This window comes from Lichenostomus cassidix, chromosome 25, assembly GCF_008360975.1.
Source record: "Lichenostomus cassidix isolate B80296 chromosome 25, HeHo_3.0, whole genome shotgun sequence".
In the NCBI taxonomy this organism is placed as follows: domain Eukaryota; kingdom Metazoa; phylum Chordata; class Aves; order Passeriformes; family Meliphagidae; genus Lichenostomus; species Lichenostomus cassidix.
In genome coordinates, this window is record NC_139505.1 from 2,260,457 (window position 1) to 2,277,485 (window position 17,029).

At 67.1% G+C, this 17,029-nt stretch overlaps 4 protein-coding genes across 5 annotated transcripts; 3 read left to right on the plus strand and 1 right to left on the minus strand.

Annotated features, from left to right (window-relative positions):
* The first annotated feature begins 189 nt into the window (after positions 1-189).
* Positions 190-2,065, plus strand: JTB (jumping translocation breakpoint). The gene is made up of 5 exons (XM_085082168.1): positions 190-389; positions 470-507; positions 730-815; positions 913-992; positions 1,602-2,065. The coding sequence occupies exons 1-5, from the start codon at positions 328-330 to the stop codon at positions 1,756-1,758; spliced, it is 423 nt and encodes a 140-aa protein (XP_084938294.1). The 5' UTR covers positions 190-327; the 3' UTR covers positions 1,759-2,065.
* A 162-nt stretch (positions 2,066-2,227) lies between these two features.
* On the minus strand, positions 2,228-3,974 carry CREB3L4 (cAMP responsive element binding protein 3 like 4). The gene is made up of 8 exons (XM_085082166.1): positions 3,718-3,974; positions 3,415-3,612; positions 3,257-3,334; positions 3,083-3,189; positions 2,933-3,001; positions 2,752-2,827; positions 2,579-2,669; positions 2,228-2,500 (listed from the first exon to the last, which is right to left on the minus strand). Exons 1-8 carry the CDS (start codon positions 3,820-3,822, stop codon positions 2,283-2,285), a joined length of 942 nt encoding a protein of 313 aa, XP_084938292.1. The 5' UTR covers positions 3,823-3,974; the 3' UTR covers positions 2,228-2,282.
* A 426-nt stretch (positions 3,975-4,400) lies between these two features.
* SLC39A1 (solute carrier family 39 member 1) lies at positions 4,401-7,026 on the plus strand. The gene is made up of 4 exons (XM_085082167.1): positions 4,401-4,541; positions 5,048-5,276; positions 5,651-5,781; positions 6,107-7,026. The coding sequence occupies exons 2-4, from the start codon at positions 5,120-5,122 to the stop codon at positions 6,758-6,760; spliced, it is 942 nt and encodes a 313-aa protein (XP_084938293.1). The 5' UTR covers positions 4,401-4,541; positions 5,048-5,119; the 3' UTR covers positions 6,761-7,026.
* Positions 7,027-7,464: 438 nt separating this feature from the next.
* Positions 7,465-16,721, plus strand: CRTC2 (CREB regulated transcription coactivator 2). 2 transcript variants are annotated; one of them, XM_085082233.1, is made up of 14 exons: positions 7,465-7,675; positions 10,177-10,278; positions 10,467-10,577; positions 10,680-10,741; positions 11,151-11,219; positions 11,933-12,036; positions 12,136-12,165; positions 12,274-12,353; positions 12,457-12,506; positions 12,625-12,869; positions 13,410-13,834; positions 14,503-14,706; positions 14,892-15,066; positions 15,368-16,721. In XM_085082233.1, the coding sequence occupies exons 1-14, from the start codon at positions 7,505-7,507 to the stop codon at positions 15,586-15,588; spliced, it is 2,049 nt and encodes a 682-aa protein (XP_084938359.1). In that variant the 5' UTR covers positions 7,465-7,504; the 3' UTR covers positions 15,589-16,721. The 2 variants fall into 2 exon arrangements, with proteins under 2 accessions (XP_084938359.1, XP_084938360.1); XM_085082234.1 differs by lacking the exon at positions 13,410-13,834.
* The last annotated feature ends 308 nt before the right edge of the window (positions 16,722-17,029 follow it).

The following is a 17,029-nucleotide window of genomic DNA, read 5'->3' on the forward strand; positions in this document are numbered from 1 at the left end:
TATGCAAAATACGGGCAGGCTGTGCCACGCCCCATTTTACAAAGCATTGTGGGTAACCCCGCCCTTTTATGCAAAAATTGGTGCTGCTCCGCCCCTTTATGCAAAACCCCCACGCTGTTACCACGCCCCTCTGTCCCTCCAAGCCACGCCCCCCTCTCCCATTGGCTCCGCCGCTCCCCTCACTCCAGCCCCGCCCACCCTTCCCGGCTCCCCCCGCGCTGCCAACATGGCGGTGCGGCTGCGGCGGCGGCCGGGCCCGGTAGTTCCCGGTGCTTCCTGAAGGATCCCGGCGCTTCCTGGGGGTTCCCGGCGTATCCCGGCGCCCCGATGGGGCCCGGCGGCCTCGCGGTGCTGTTGGCGGTGCTGTTGGCGGTGCCGGGCGGGCTGCGGTGAGCGGAGGCTGGGACAGAGCGGGGCAGAGCGGGGCGGGCCCGGCGCGGGACTCACGGCAGCTCCTCTGTGCCCACAGCCCGGCGGCGGCGGCGGCGGCGATCGAGGAGCGGCCCGGTGAGCGGGGTTGGGACGGTTGCGGGGAGCTCTGACCGGGGGCTCGGAGGGCTCGGGGGGTCTGGGGGACTCGAACCGGGATGGATCCGGGGCTGGGAGGCTCGAGACGGGCGCCGAGCTGGGCCTGCCCGGTAACGGGGGTCCTGGTCCCGGTCTGGGGCTCTGCCCGGTCCCGGGTGACTCCCGGCCGGTCTCCCCTCACGTCTCCCCGCCATCCCACAGCGAGCCCCGCGGTGGCCACGCCGTGCTGGCGAGTGGAGCAGTTCGTGGTGGCTCAGGAGTGCACGCGGTGCTCCGGCTTCCAGATGGTGAGTGCGGCGCCCGGGGCGGCGGCTGGAGTTGGGGTTCCCCCTTAGCCCGGAGGGATCTCTCCCTGACCGAACCCCTCCGTCCCTCCGCTGGCAGAAGACGATCCCGGCCTGTGGCCCCACCGGCTTCATCGAGAAGATCAACTGTGCCTCATCCCACCGGGATGAGTTCAAGAGGTGGGTAGGATCGGAGCTGGGAATTCCCTTGGGATCGGGGCTGGGAATTCCCTTGGGATCGGGGCCGGGAATTCCCTTGGGATCGGAGCTGGGAATTCCCTTGGGATCGGGGCTGGGGCTGGCAATTCCCTTGGGATCGGGGCCGGGAATTCCCGTGGGATCGGAGCTGGCAATTCCCTTGGGATCGGAGCTGGCAATTCCCTTGGGATCGGAGCTGGCAATTCCCTTGGGATCGGGGCCGGCAATTCCCATGGGATCGGGGCTGGGAATTCCCATGGGATCGGGGCCGGGAATTCCCGTGGGATCGGAGCTGGCAATTCCCTTGGGATCGGAGCTGGCAATTCCCTTGGGATCGGAGCTGGCAATTCCCTTGGGATCGGGGCCGGCAATTCCCGTGGGATCGGGGCTGGGAATTCCCGTGGGATCGGGGCTGGGAATTCCCGTGGGATCGGGGCCGGGAATTCCCGTGGGATCGGAGCTGGGGCTGGGAATTCCCATGGGATCGGGGCCGGGAATTCCCGTGGGATCGGGGCCGGGAATTCCCGTGGGATCGGGGCCGGGAATTCCCATGGGCTCGAGCCCGGCATTCCCGCGGGCTGTGCTCCGCAGCTGCCGCTCGGCCGCGCTGGAGGCGCAGCGGTTCTGGCACTTCGTGGGCTCCGCTCTGGGCGTGGCGGCGGCGGCGGCGGCGCTCGTGGTGCTGCGGCAGCGCGTCCTGGACCGGCGGGCGCTGGAGAAGGTCCGCAAACAGATCGAGTCCATTTAGCTGGACACTCCCGAGGGGTTGGAGCTGGGAATTCTGCTCACCCGGAGCGGCAGGGGGAGAAGAAGCCCCTGCCTTGCTGCCCGGACCTGGAATCCTGCTGGGATCTGCCCTGGGAGAGCATCCAAGGGATTCCCCAGAGTGGGATGTAGAATAAACCCTGGGCGCTGCTCCTGGAGTGACGCTGTACTTGTCCCTTGGGGGGATCCCTGTCCCCCCAGTAATGAGATCTGCTCTGGGACCACCCTGGGGTCCCCAGGGTCTCACTCTGGGAGCTGATGTGGAATAAATTCTGGTCGTTGTTCCTGGAGAGTCTCTGTGTTTGTTTCCTGGGGGGAATGCCTGTTTCACCGGCACTGGGATCTACCCTGGGAGCACCCTGGGGGTCCCCAAAATCCCACTGGGAGCGGGATGTGGGATAAATCCTGATCAATGTCACTTGTCCAGTCCCCATCCCCTGACATTCCATGAGTGCAAATGGAGTGTGGGTTTATTCCGGAGTGTCCCCCTGTCCCGGGGTCTCCTGGTCACATCTCATCCCCGTGTCTCTGTGTCCCTGTCCCCACATCCCGCCTGGAGGAGTTGGTCCCTGGATCCCTCTGGGGGGGGTGAATCCCATTCCCAGGCTGCCCCCCAGCTCCAATTTCCACACCAGTTCCTGGCTCTGCCCACGACATCCACCCCGGGAACGGGAATTCTCCAGCCGGTCCTGTCTCCCGCCGCATCAGGATGTTCCTGGAGATCACTGCGGGAACAGGGAATGGGATGGGCAGTGCTGGGGGAAGGGGAGCTGTCCTCACCCCCATCCCGGCGCTCCCGTTACCTCCGGTGGGTCCGAGGCTGTCCTGGCTACTGCCCTGGCGGAATGGGCTGGAGCTGGGGAGCAGGATCAGCCCCAGAGACAGGAACAGGATCTGGGGGAGAGACGGGAGCTGTGAGCCTCAGAGCAGAGCTGGGGTCCCGAGGGGGTCCCAGGGCATTCCCGGGGGGCCATACCAGGACACAGGTGCTGGTCTGGGCAGGCTTGGTGGACGTTTCCTTGATCAGTGTCTGGAGCTGCTGCAGGAGAGACCTGCAGGAACGGCGATCAGCTCCGTGCCCCGCCCGGAGATCCTTCCCGGTGCCTCCTTCCGTCTCCGTGCCCATCCCGGAGCCCCCCGCTTTCCCCCCCGCTCACCCGTTGCTCTTCTCCAGCTCCTGGACCTTTTTCCGCAGTTCCTGGTTCAGTGCCGAGCACGCGGCCGCCCTGCCGGACAGGGGCAGTGACAGTGACAGTGAGGAGGGGACACACCTGGGCGCGTGGGGATAACGGGACTGCCGCCCTCACCTGCTCTCCAGCCCGTCCAGGTATTCCTTCTTCCTCCTCCGGCTGTCCTGCGCCGACTGCTTGTTCCGGATCTTTCTCCGCACCTTCTTCAGGAGCCGCTCCTCGGCCTGGGGCACGGAGGGGTCACCCCTGTCCCCCCCCGCCCCTCCTGACCCCCCGTGTCCCCACACGCACCTGGGTGAGGGGCAGCTCCGCGGGCAGGGTCACCCCCTCCTGCGCCAGCAGCCGCTTCTCCTCCTCCGTCAGCCGGAGCTGCAGGACAGGGATGGACTGGGGGGGCTGCCGGTGACCTGGGGGGGTCCGGGGATGACCCGGGGGTTGCAGGGACTCACTGCGGGCAGCGGCTCGGGGCTCGGGGACAGCTCGGTGCCGGGGAGCAGCGCGGGGTACAGGGGGGCGCTGAGGTCACAGACCACCTCCAGCAGCACCGGGGGGGTCCCGTCGGGCTGGGGGGGCTCCGGGTCGGTGCCGAGCCCGCAGGCGATGTCGGGGTTCACCGTCAGCCCCAGCAGCTCCTCGGCTCCGCTGCCCTGCGGGAATACCGCGGCGGGAGAGGCGTGACGGGGATCCCCGGAACATTCCCGGTGTCCCCGTGGGGGTCCTGCCCACCCGCGCCCCCTCCCACCCGCACTCACATCATCCTCCGGGAGCGTCACGGTGTGGAAGCCCAGCACCGGCACCGGGAGCGCGGGGGGATCCGGGAAGAGCCCGTCCGGCTCCGGGAGCTCCAGTGCCTCCATAGGGGCTCCCGGGGACCCCTCGGCAGGCAACTTCGTGCCCCGACCCCCGGGATTGGGACCCCTGCGCCCCCTCCTCGCGCTCCCACGGCCTCCACCGCGGTCCCCGGTGGTGCCGCCAAATCCGCCCGGTGCCGGCGCTGGGCACCAGGATCTCCGGGATCCCGGGGAATCCAGCCAAGTCCCGCCCCGTGCCGGGAAGGGCCGCGATCATCCTTCCCCCAGCGGGACTCGGGGCTCCTCCCGCCCTACCGGGGCACCGGGGACAGTGCGGGGGTGCGGCTGTTCCGATACCGCGTCCCGGAGGGTCCCGCGGGGGAACAGGGAACGGGGATCGTGCCCCGGGCGGCTCCGCTGCGGCCGCCGGTGGCTGCGAACAGGGGCTGGTGCTCCTCTAGCCCCCGGTAACGGAGTCCGGGGTTGGAACCGGGGAATTCCTCCGGTAACGGGGCCCGGGAGTGCAGGAACGGGGGGATTCCCCCGGTAACGAGGGGCAGGGAGTGACGCGGAGACACACGGAGCTCTCTCCCGCCCCGCCCGGCCGACGGGACACGTGCGCGCTCCCGGGGCCGCGGGGCCGCGCAGGCTCTACTCGCTTCTTTCTGGCTGCAGAACGCGTCAATCAGTGACGCCACCGGGGATTCCGGGTCGCTATTGGCTGAGCACGCGGCGGCGGCCCCGCCCCCCGGAGTTCCCGGGACGCGCTTGGGATGCGGCGAGCGGTGAGTGCGGGGGGAACGGGGGATTCGAGGGGATTCGGGGGGATTCGGTGTTTTCCGTCCTCGATCCCGGCCCTCGATCCGATCCTGGTCCCAGAAAACCGATCCCGATCCCACCCCTCACTCCCGATCCCGGAGCCCAGGTCCCGCTTCCCGGGTCTTGATCCCGGTCCCGTTCCTTGGTCCCGGTTCGCAATCCCTGTTCTTGGTCGCGGTCCCAGTCCCGGTCCTTGATCCCGGTCGCGGTCCTGGCCCCGGTCCCGGTCCCGGTCCTTTGTCCCTAACGCCGTCCGTGGTCCCCCGTTCCCCATCCCGCTCCCGGAAACACAGTTCCCGATCCCGGTCCTTGATCCCGATCCCGCTCCTTGATCCCGGCCCCGCTCCTAGTTCCTACTCCCGGTCCCTCCCCGCCGCCGTGTCCGTGTCCCGGGGGCCCCGGGCGGGGGGGTTCGGCGCCGGGTGAGTCACCGGGGCCGGGGGAAGGCTCTGACCGGCCCGTCCCGTTCCAGCCCCGCTTCCTGGGGATGCGCAGCGCGGCTCGGAGCTTCCCCGGTGGCGGGCGCTGAGCTCCCGGGAGCGGGATGGACAGCGGCACCGGAGCCGCGCTGGCCTGGAGCCCCGGGGCGGCCTCGAGCCCCCCGCCCGGGCTGGAGGTGAAGTTGGGGTCGCTGGTGCTGCTGCTGCTGCTGCCCCTCGCCTGCGGCCTCGCGCCCCTCTGGTGCTTCCGACAGCCCCCCGGTAATGGGGATCGGGGGGTCTGGGGGTGTCTGGGGTATCCGGGGAGTGGGGTGTGTCAGGGGTACAGAGGGTCCTGGGGAGACTGGAAGTGTCTCAGGGATCTGGGGGGTCTGGGGGATTCCTGAGGGGACCATGGAGTCGGGGGAGTCCGGGGAGTCTCAGGTGGGGGGAAGTTGTGGGTGTCTGGGGGATCGCGGGGGCTCATGGAGGTCTGGGGAGTCTCAGGGGTTCTGGGAAGTCTGGGAGTGTCCCGGGGGCCTGGGACAGGCTGGGACCAGGACTGTCCCCACATCAGGGCTGTCCCCAAGGGGTCTGTCGGGGTGTCGGGCTGAGAGGGGATCATACTGGGGTCTCAGCCCCCCAATCCCCCCCAGACCCCCGCAGCCCCGTGCTCAGTCTCGTGAGCTGCTTCTCCGGTGGTGTTTTCCTGGGCACTTTCCTGCTCGACCTCCTGCCCGATTACCTGGGCAGCATCGCTGCGGCGCTTGAGGGGCTGCGCATCACGGTGAGACCCCCAGACTCCCCGCGGGCTTGTCCCTGTCCCCTGTGGGGATGGGACAGTGCAGGAGGGACAATAGGAATGGGGTGGTGGAGTGAGGACACTGAACATGGGGAAGCACAGCGAGGGCTGGGACAACAGAGAAGGGACAGTGGAGACAAGGACAGCAGGGCCAGACTGGTTCCGGTGGAGCAGCTGGAATGGTGACAATGTCCCCAGAGCCGCCGGGAGCCCCTTGAGCCCTCATGTCCCGCATGAGTCATGGAAAGATCCTCCCTCCGCCCGCAGCTTCCCCTTCCCCGCTGACCCCCCGTGCTCCCCCTTCCCGCAGCTCCAGTTCCCTCTGCCGGAGTTCATCCTGGCCATGGGCTTCTTCCTGGTGCTGGTGCTGGAGCAGGTGACGCTGGCGCAGCGGGAGCTGTCCGAGCCGCCCGAGGAGTCGCGGGCGCTGCTGCCCAACGGCTCCATCCAGAGCCCGGTGCCCGGTGTGTCCGGGGGCTCGGTGGGCTCCCCGGTGCCGGTGTCCGGTGCCCCCGGGGCGCTGCGTGCCGGGGCGCTGGCGCTGGCGCTGGCGCTGCACGCGGTGCTGGAGGGGCTGGCGCTGGGGCTGCGCGAGGGCGACGCGGCCGCGCTGCGAGTGCTGCTGGCCCTGCTGCTGCACAAGGGCGCCGTGGCCTTCGGCCTCTGCCTGGAGCTGCTGCGGAGCCGCCTGCGCCCGCCCGCCGTGGCCTCGTGCCTCGTGCTCCTGGCGCTCATGTCCCCGCTGGGCGTCGGTGTGGGCACGGTGCTGGCGGCGGGCGCGGGGCCGCGGCAGCGCCTGTGCCGGGCCGTGCTCGAGGGGCTGGCGGCCGGGACCTTCCTCTTCGTCACCTTCCTGGAGATTCTGCCCCAGGAGTTGGGGGTGCCCCAAAATCGCATCCCCAAGGTCATCCTGATCCTCGCCGGCTTCGCGCTGGTCAGCGCCATCCTCTTCGTCAAGGGATGAGAACCCTCAGCCTGGGATCCAACTCCTGCCCTTGGAGAATCCCATGGAGTTCATGTACCCCCCCGTATCCTCTTTTCCGAAGTGCCAAAGTGCCTCTCCCAGCACCGTGCCTCAGTTTTCCTGTCTGCACAAGGGATCGGTGCTGTGACCCCACCTCAGGACCCCGGGAGGGGGTGAGTGTCCCCCTCAAATAACCACAAGTGCCCTTACAGATCCCCCCGGATTGGGGGGTGTTGGATGAAGCAAATAAAGGACTAAACCCAAAAGTGCTCTCTCTGTCTGGTGAGGATGGGACGGAACTTGGGGTGGGTGTCATAGTGCCCCCCACGATATGTGGGCTGGGGGGTTTGGTTCCCCCTAATTTTGAGGGCGGGGGGTGTCTGCTCTGTTCGCAGGCATGGGACGGGGTTGACCCCGATGAACTCCCCAACGCCCCCCCTTTCTAGAGCCCCTCCATCCCTGTTCCCCCACTCCCGCACCCCGCAACAGGTCACGCCTCTTTCCCCGCCCCGGGCTGGGCCGCCGCGCGGTGCTCTCCGGGACTCGTAGTCCTCACCTCCGTCCCCACCCAGCATCCCGGAGCCCGGCGCCTCCATTTCCCAGCGCTCCCCGCGTCGCGCCCGCACGGACCGGTAGGAATTGTAGTCCAGGCGCCCAGGCACCCCGTTGTTGGCCCTGCCCGCCGAACTACAGGTTCCGGCGTGCCCCGCGCGGCGGCGGCGGCGGAGCGGCGGAGCGGGGAAGATGGCGGCGGCGGGCGCGGGGGCCGGGCCCGGGCCCGGCGCGGGACCCTCGGCCGGCGCTGGTGCGTCCAACCCGCGCAAGTTCAGCGAGAAGATCGCGCTGCAGAAGCAGCGGCAGGCGGAGGAGACCGCGGCCTTCGAGGAGGTCATGATGGAGATCTGCTCCACACGGGTGAGGACGGGCCGCCGCGCCGGATGCGCCGCGGGGCGGGGGGGGCCGGGCGGAGAGGCTGTGAGGGACCGGGGGGGAGCGGAGCTGAGGGCGTGTGGGGGCGGCCGGGGGGACCCTGAGGGGCTGGCGGGGGGTCCCGAGGGGCTGGGGGGGCGTGGTTTGAGGGGTCGTGAGGGGACCGGGGGGGGCGAGGGTGTGGGGGCGGCTGGAGGGATCGTGAGGAGACGGGGGGAGTGAGGAATTTGGGGAGGGAGGCAGAGGAGACCGGGGGGGCTGTGAAGACTTTCGTGGGGGAAGAGTTAGACGGGTCCGGGGGTGCTCTGAAGAGTTTGAGTTGGGGCTGGGAAGGTCCAGGAGGGCTCTGAAGGGTTTGAGAAGGAGTTGGAGGGGTTGGGGCAGCTGTGAAAGTTTTGGGGAAGGCGTTAGAGGAGTCGGAGGGGCTCCCGGTGGATCCCGGCGTGTGCTGCGTGCCGGCGCCGCTTCCACGCGCAGGTCCCGGAATTGGGATGGGAAAAGGATCCCTGATCCCTCGGATCCCGGATGAGCTCCCAGCCCGTGTCCCCTCCGCGAGGCTGCGGGCTCTGTCCCTGTCCCCGGGGACCCTCGGGATCCTTCCCGGGTTCCGCGGGATCCGGCGGAGGCTTCATCCTGGGAGATGCTCAGATGAAGCGTGGTCGGAGCCTGGGAAAGCAGGGATCCTGGGATGGGATCTGGGATAACTCGCACTCAGCGGCTCCGGGAAGGGGGAATGCTGTCCCCGAGGGCTGCTCGGAGGGATCTCGGAATGCTCCAGACGTGCTTTCCCAGGCAGGGGAAGCATCGGGAGGAGCTGGTCAGGAATTGCCTCCCGGAGCCAGTGGGAATTGCAGCGTCCATGATCCCGGGTTTTGGTGGAATTTGGTCCTTCCCGGCAAAACCGTGGGATGGATGAGTGAGGATGTGGAGTGTGGAACCTGGGGAGACACGGAGAGGCTCTTCCAGGGGACAGGGACAGCTCTGTCCCTGAGACGATCCAGGGAAAATCCAGTAGAGCTTTAAGAACCAGGAATTTTTGGGCTGGAGAGCCCCGTGGGTCCCGTCAGTGCAGGAACCCGGGATCTGGGATGTCACCGGTGCAATGACAGGGACATCCTTGGAGAGTTTGGGAATGGCCTGGAGCTTTCTGTCTATTCCTGGGGAGTTTAGGAATGGGGTGGAGCATCCCTAGAGAGTTTGGGGATGGGCTGGAGCCTCCGATGTGATTCCATCCCCCGGGATTTTGGGAATGGGCCGTGTTTGCAAAGCAAACAGCTGGTTAATGTGCAGCCGGGGCAGCGGGACTGTCCTGATCCCTGCCTGGAATCATTCCTCCAGGAATTCATTCCCTAATCCCTTCCTGGGATGGTTCCTCTGGGAATTCCTCCCCTAATCCCTTCCCGGGCTGATTCCTCCAGGATCTGTTCCCTGCATGTGGGATCTGCAGTCCCGGGAGAGGTCTGCAGCACCACAAGCTTTGCTCCGTGATTCCTGGAGTTTTTCCCGGCTGTTTCTGAGCTGCTCCTGGATTCCGGGCTCCCGCAGGGATCCTGGCTTGGAGCTCGGAGCGCGATCCCAAGACCTTAAGCCCCAGCGCAGCTCCGGGCGCTAATCCCGCCAGCTGCTGCCTAAATCGCTCAGTTTTTGGGTTGTTTTCCTTGTTTTTCCCTCTGGATCTGCATTTCTATGGTTTTAAGCTCAGGAATTTGGTGTTTCCCGTCTCTCAGCTGTTTTTTGGGCTTCAGCTTCTCTTTCCCTGGAATTTCTCCAGGCGTTGAGGAGCAACAGTGCTTGGACCTACTCAGGGACCCCCAGCTATGAAGTGAAAGGGGATTTGTGTGGATTGGGATCAGGGAAACCCTGCTTCCCTGTGGATTGTGCTTGGGGAAGCCCTTCCTCCCCATGGGTTTGATCAGGGAAACTCTGCTCCATCAGAATGCTGGAGAGGGAGGTTGGGACATCCCCTGGTGCTGGAGCGATGCTGGGGCCGTTCCCTTTCGCAGGATGAGGCCCCTGCCCGGGGGACTGCGGGATCCCAGCTCTCCACAGTGTTTTCCTGGGATCTCGTTATCTCCTGCTCCTCTTTGCTGTGACTCCTTCCCCCGGCCTTGAGCCTCGCGCCGGGCTGGGATCTCCAGGATGGCCTTGGCGCGGACGAGGTGCTTGCTGGAAAATCCCTCTGGATCTGCAGGGATGGGCTGATCCTGGAGCCTGGCCAGGGAAAGGGCGGCTGGGCTCTGGGAATGAGGGCCGTGGATCCCACTCCAGGCTCCTGTCTCTCATCCATCCTGCTCTGGAGTGCCCATGGATGCGGGAAGGGGTCACTGGAGCAGGAAAGGGCTGTACCCACTGTGTCCCCACGGGGGTCACCATCACCGTGGGGTCAATGCCGTGCAGGAAGGGGAGCATGGAGTGTCCCATGGGGGTTTGAGGGGTCCTGGACCCCCCAAGGCCCCCCCTGACATGTCCCCCCCATGTCCCCCCAGCTGCAGGCACAGAAGCTGCGGCTGGCCCACAGCCGGGGACCCTTCTACAGCGGCTCCCTGCCCAACGTCAACCAGATCGGCACCGGCGTTCCCGAATTCCAGGTGACTCCGCAGGGGGATCCGGGCGGCTGGCAGTGTCTGGGGTGGGGAACTGGGGGAGCTGGGTTGGGGACACATGGGGACAAAGGGATGTTCCCTAATCCTTTTGCCTGCTCCCAGTTCTGGGAGTCAGAGGGGAGCTCATCCTGATCCCCTTTCCCGGGTGGAATCACCTGTCCCCCTCTCCGCAGGGTCCGTCGCCGCTGGATTCCACGCGGAGCACGCGGCACCACGGGCTGGTGGAGCGCGTCCAGCGGGATCCACGCCGCATGATGTCCCCCCTGCGCCGCTACGTCCGGCAGATATCCTTTGTCCCGTGTCCCCAGCGCCATCCTGGCGCTCCCGCTCTTCCCTCGGGATTCAGGAGCCCCAGCTCTCTGTGTGGCCCTTAACGAGTCCCCCACATCGACAGCTCTCCCTACGGACCCACCTACCTGTCACCTCCGCCTGAGTCCAGCTGGAGGAGGTAATTCCCTGCTGTCCCTGGATCCCAGAGGTGTGGGAATGGGAGAGGCCCTGGCACAGGCACCATTCCTGGGAACTGGGATGGGGGCAGAGGGAAGCGCTGGGACAGGGGTGGGGGGAAGCTGCCACCTCTCGGATTCTGGGACTGTCCCACAAAGTGGGGTTTGAGAAGGAATTTCGTCCGGGAAGAGGGATCTGGCTGAGGGAAATCACCAGGAACAAGGACAGGTGACAAATCTGAGCTTGGACTCTGTCACTGGGGTGTCCCTGTCCCAGTCCAGGGTGTGACAGCCCTGTCCCTGTCCCCATCCCATCTGCCATGGCAGGGAACAGGGTCATGGATCAGTGAGGGGTGTCCTGTCTCCTCCATGGCACGCTGCCTCCCCTAACCCCACTTCCTCCCTCCTAAGGACCATGCCCTGGGGCAATTTCCCCATGGAAAAAGGACATTTATTCCGGCTGCCCTCAGCTCTCAACAGGTAATGTATGGTTTGATCTCATTTTCTCCCTTTCTGTGTCCCCACGTTGGGCTCCAGCCTTTCCTTAGGACCCCGGGGGAGGACGTGGCCCTGGGGACCCCCCTGGGAAGGAGGTGGCCCTGGGGACCACCCTGGGGAGGAGGTGGCCCTGGGGACCACCCTGGGGAGGAGGTGGCCCTGGGGACCACCCTGGGGAGGAGGTGGCCCTGGGGACCACCGTGGGGAGGAGGTGGCCCTGGGGACCACCGTGGGGAGGAGGTGGCCCTGGGGACCACCCTGGGGAGGAGGTGGCCCTGGGGACCCCCCTGGGAAGGAGGTGGCCCTGGGGACCACCGTGGGGAGGAGGTGGCCCCCGCCTCCCCCTTGGGGCCCCTGCTGGAGCTGAACAATGTCCCCCTTTGTCACTCGCCCCAGCAGCCTTGTCCCGGCCCTTCCCTGCCCTCATCTGCCTTGGAACAACTAATTGGGAACACACCGAGTGCCCCCAGCCCCTAAAGGGTCCCCGGGGGGGTCCTGGGGGGTGACATTGTCCCTCTGTGCCGAGAAGTGGTGGAGGACACAGGACCGGAGGTGGTCTGGGGGCACAGGGAGAGGACCCCCGTGGGGAGGGGGCACAGGAATGGCAGAAGGGACTCGGGGCTGGGGGAGGAGGCTGTCAGTGGGGTGAGGGGCGAGGACTGAGCCCAGATCCATGTGGCTGTTCCCATTTCCAGGACGAATTCCGACTCGGCGCTGCACACAAGTGTGATGAACCCTGCGCCCCAGGACGCCTACCTGGGCCCCTCGCAGGCTGGGCCTCCCCCTGGCCGCCGTGCCGGTGAGCCCCCCTGCCCCTCTGCACCCCTCGGGGGCTTTGGGGGGTCCCAGGGCAGCCCCCTCCCCTCTTAGCTCCCCTGACCCTCTTGCTCCCCCACAGGTTTCCTGGACGGGGACTCTGACAGCAAAGGTGAGCCTGGCACCCACCTGTGTCCCCAGGTCCCTCTGTGCTCGGGGGGCTCTGATGTCCCCCCTCTGTGCCCCTGTCCTCCTGCTGACCCCCTGTCCCTCTTGCCAGTGTTTCTTTTCCAAGTGCCTCCCATCGAAGAGAACTTCGATGACAACAAACACTCGCTGAAGCCCTGGGACACCAAGAAGGTGAGCAGGGATGTCCCTCCCTGTGTCTCCCCATGTCCCCTCACTTCCTGTCCCCCACCCCCATGGCCTGGCCTGGCCTGATTCCTGCACTTTGATCCCACAGCTCTCGTCCTCCTCGGCCCGGCCGCGCTCCTGTGAGGTCCCAGGAATCCAGTGAGTGCTGGGAGGGGCCGGGGATGGGCAAGGGGGATGCTGGGGGATGCTGGGGAGGGGCTGCTGGGGGAGGCAGTGCCATTCCCACTGTGATTCTGTCTCTCTCCCTTTCCCCCAGCATATTCCCTTCCCCGGATCAACCTGCCAACGTGCCCCTCATGCCCTCGGCCCTCAACACGGGGGGCTCCCTGCCCGACCTGACCACGCTGCACTTCCCATCCCCCCTGCCCACCCCCCTGGACCCCGAGGAGGCTCCATACCCCCCCCTGAGCGGGGGCAGCAGCACCTCCAACCTGGCCACCACCATGACCCACCTGGGCATCAGCAGCACCGGCGGCGTCGGGCTGGGCTACGACCCCCCAGGTGAGCCAGGACCCCTCCCTGCACCGGGGGCCACACGGGGGCCAGAGAGGGTCCTGTGGCCGGGAACTGGTGTGGGGGGACTCAGGGAGCTGCCAGCCAGTGTCCAACAAAGATGGGGACCCCCGGCCAGTGTGGGGGTCACAAAGACCCCCCGATCTGTGTCCCATGGCTCTGTGGCAGCCATCGGCTGCTCCAGGAATCCCAGTCTGGGATGGAGACTCGGCAGTCTGTGAGAGGGGTGGGGAGAGAGCAGTGGGGTCCAATGGATTTGGGGTCCCACGGGGGTCTGGGGGGAGCCTGGCTCTCATTCCATGGGGTCTGACGGTGTCAGGGGTCTCACAGGGGTCTGGGAGGAGCCCCTCTCCCGCCCCGCCGCCCCCTGACACCGCCATTCCCCTGCCCGGGATGTGTGTCCGTCTGTGTCTGTCTCCATCGTTTTGGTCACTCCATCCCCCTCCATGCCCCGGGAGTCCCGTCCGGGCTGTCCCGGGGCGTGGGGCCGTGCCGGGGTAACGGTGCTCTCTGTTTTTGTCCCCACAGGACTCCCCTCACCTCTGCAGAGCTCCCTGAGTAACCCATCCCTGCAGTCCTCCCTGAGCAATCCCAACCTGCAGGCCTCCCTGCGCAGCCCCTCGCTCCAGGCCTCCCTCAGCAACCCCTCGCTCCAATCCTCCCACAGCAGCTCCTCCATCCCCTCCTCGCTCTCCAACCAGTCCCTGCCTTCCTCCCTGTCCTCCTCGCTCTCCAACCCCTCGCTGCCCACGTCCCCCCGGAGCCAACCCCTGCAGTCCTCGCCCAGCAACCCCAGCCTGCCCTCGGGGCTGGGGGGCTCCTTCGCGGCCACCTCGCCCCGCCGGCGGGTCCCGCTCAGCCCCCTGTCCCTGCCCGTGGCCGGCGACTGCAGACGGCAGCACCCCAAACAGTTCTCACCAACAATGTCACCCACATTGTCCTCCATCACCCAGGTACGCATCGTCCCCACGCTCCAGCGCCGCCGCCTCTGCCTCCTCTTCCTGGGCCTCTTCCTTGTCCCTCTTCTCTTCCTTGTCCCTTACTCCTCTTCCTTGTCCTCTTCCTCATTCTCGTGCCCCTCCTCATCCCCTTCCTCCTTGTCCTCTTCCCCATCCTCCTTGCCTTCCTACTCTTTGTCTTCCTTTCCTTCTTTCTCTTTCTGCTCTTCCCTCTCCTTGTCCTCCTTGTCCTTGTCTTTGATCTCTTCTTTGTCCTCCTCCTCATCTGCACTCTCCCTTTCCTTGTCTTCATCCTCCTTGTCCTGCTTGTTCTCAACCTCCTCGTCCTTGTCTTCTTCTCCCTCCTCTCCTCTCCTTCACTTCTCGTCTCGTTTCCATCCTCATCTCACCCACACCCCAGGGCCCCCCTCGCCCCCGTCCCCCGCCGCGGGTCCCCCCAGCGTGCTCAGGGCTACTGGGGGGGACCCACCGTGTCCCTCCCAGGCCCCCCTCCCCGCAGAGGGGACCCCCGGCCCGCCCTGGGTCCGGGTGCAGCCAGGGCTGAGTTGGGGGTCTCAGGGATGGCTCCTGCTGCCGGTGCCGGGGGCTGCGCCGGGGGGGCTGGGGTTGCCCCCCACCCTCGTGGGGCCGGCGCTGACCCCCCCTCCCCTCTGTCTCTGCAGGGCGTCCCCCTGGACACCAGCAAGCTGCCGGTGGACCAGCGGCTCCCGCCGTACCCCTACGGACAGCCAGGAATGCTGCTGGGCTCCCAGCCCCCCCCGCGGGCCCCCGCGCCCCCCCCGCGCCCCTACAACCCCCCCTACCCCCCCGGCGCCGCCCTGGGGCAGCCCCTGCCACAGCCCCCCAGCGACTTCGGCCTGGGCAGCGTGAGTGGGGGGACATGGGGGGATGTGGGGATGGGGACCTGGCTAGGGGGTCATCGGGGGGGACATGGGGATGGGCAGCTTTCAGGAGGGTCGGTTGGGGGGTGGATGTGGGGTCGGGGGACCCATGGGGGACATGGGGATGGAGACCCTCGGTGGGGTCACCCCTAATGTGCCTTTCCCCACAGCTGGAGCAGTTCGGGATCGGGGAGAGCCCCCCCGGCAACAGCGGAGGGTTCCCCGAGGAGCTGGGGGCCCTGAGTTACCCCCCGAGCGAGGGGGGCTACGACCCCCCCGGCCTGAACCGCCCAAACCTGAGCAACTGCAGCCGCCACGGCCCCATCCCCAACATCATCTTCACAGGTGGGGCTCTGCGGGGAGTCACGGGGGGCTGGGGGCTCTGAGAGGGGATGTGGGGGGGCTCTGGGGTGTCACGGGGGGTCTGTGGGGTGTCACAGGAGGGTGCCTGGGCTGGGGGCTCTGTGGGGTGGCACAGGGTGGGCTGGGGGCTGTTTGGGGGTTCCGGGGGCTTTCACAGGATATGGGGTGGGGGCTCGGAGCAGTGCCACGGGGGGTCCCTGGGGTGTTTAGCCTGGGGTCTCAGGGATGGGCCAGGGTCTCCATGAGCTCCCTGACCCCCATGTCCCCCCACCCTTCCCCACAGGCGACTCCCCCCCCGGGCTGTCGAAGGAGATCGCGACGGCGCTGGCGGGGGTCCCGGGCTTCGAGGTGGAGGGGGGGTCTCTGGGGGGGCTGGGGGGGCTGGAGGAGGAGCTGCGCATCGAGCCGCTGACGCTGGACGGGCTGAGCATGCTGAGCGACCCCTGCGCGCTGCTCACCGACCCCGCCGTCGAGGACTCCTTCCGCTCCGACCGCCTCCAGTGAGCCCGGGGGGGCTCCGGCCCCGCGCCCCCCCAGCCATCCCTGCCCCCCGGCCCCGCCGCCCGCTGCGCTCCCGCTGAAACACCGGGAAAACCCTGGGAAAACAACGGGAAGACCCCGGGGAAGGCGGGCACGGGCTGCGACCCGGGCACCCCAAACCTGGCTGGGGAGGGCTGAGACTGCCCCCAGTGAGCCCCGGGGGGGTCCAGCGCCGTGACCCCCCAGTTCCTGCCTCCAGGCCCCAGCGGTCGCTGTTCTCCTGGGAAAACCCTGGGAAAAGTGGGCAGGGGGCTCCAGCCGGGTGCTGCCGGCCCCATGGACCCCCAGACTGTTGCTGTCAAGGACTCTGACCACCTCCAGTGAGCCCAGGGGGCTCCACCGCCACGACCCCCCCAGTTCCCACCCGGGGGCTGCCCCACCAGGCACTGTTCTCTGGGACAAGTGGGGAGGGGGCTCCAGCCGCGGCCGTCAAGGGCTCCTTCTGCTCGATACAGCTCCAGCGAGGCTGGGGGGGATCCCAGCACCACAACCCCCCCTCCAATTCCCACCCCCAGCCCCGCCCAGTCCCTGTTCTCCTGGGAAAACCCCGGGGCCACCTCGGAGCCGGGAAAACTGGGGAGGGGGAGACAATCCAGGGGTCCCATGGCCCCCAAAAGCAAGCCTGGGGGGTCCCACCCTGCGTCCCTCGCCTAATTCCTACCCCCAGACCCGACCAGGCACTGCTCTCCTGGGAAAACCCTGGGAAAATCGGGGAGGGGGGCAATCCAGGTGCCCCCAGACCCCGGCGGAGGGGGGTCCCGGCCCCCCCCGGGGTGGCTGTACATAACCCCGTAGGTAGAGACCCCCGGGGGGGCGGGGGGGGGCCGCTTCTGCCTTTACTTTATCATTTTTCCGGCTAATCATCATGTTTAAGGAGAAATCCCACTCCTCCCCAGTATGTACCCCCAGCCCCCCCAAATAACCCAGCTGCCGGGGACGTGTAGAAAGCACTTGTAACTTTGCCCCCCCCAAATTGCCCCCCCGGGGGAGCAGGGGGGGCCCGTCCGCGGGTGGGGGGCCCTGGGCCTCCCCCCGGAGGGAGCCAGAGTGATTTATTATTATTATTATTTTTTAAAATATATTCTATGTTAATTAAACCCTGCCGCCGGCGCGTGGTTGATTTTGGGGGGGTTACAAGGGGGGGGTTCAGCTGCTCCAGCCCCCCCCAGCCCTGTCAGGCCCTTTGGGCTGGGGTCATTTATTTGGGAGGGAACGAGCAGGTTCCTTAATGAGGAGAGGGACAAAGAGGTCTCATTTTGGGGGGAAGGAATGGAGTCCCTTACTGGGGTTGGAAATGGGGTCCCTCAAGTTCCTTGGGGGACTCCTTGAGTTTCCTGGGGACTGTCGAAGGTTGCATGTCCTGGAAACTTCTGTGGGATCTCGGGGTGAGTCCGAGGAGTCTCTG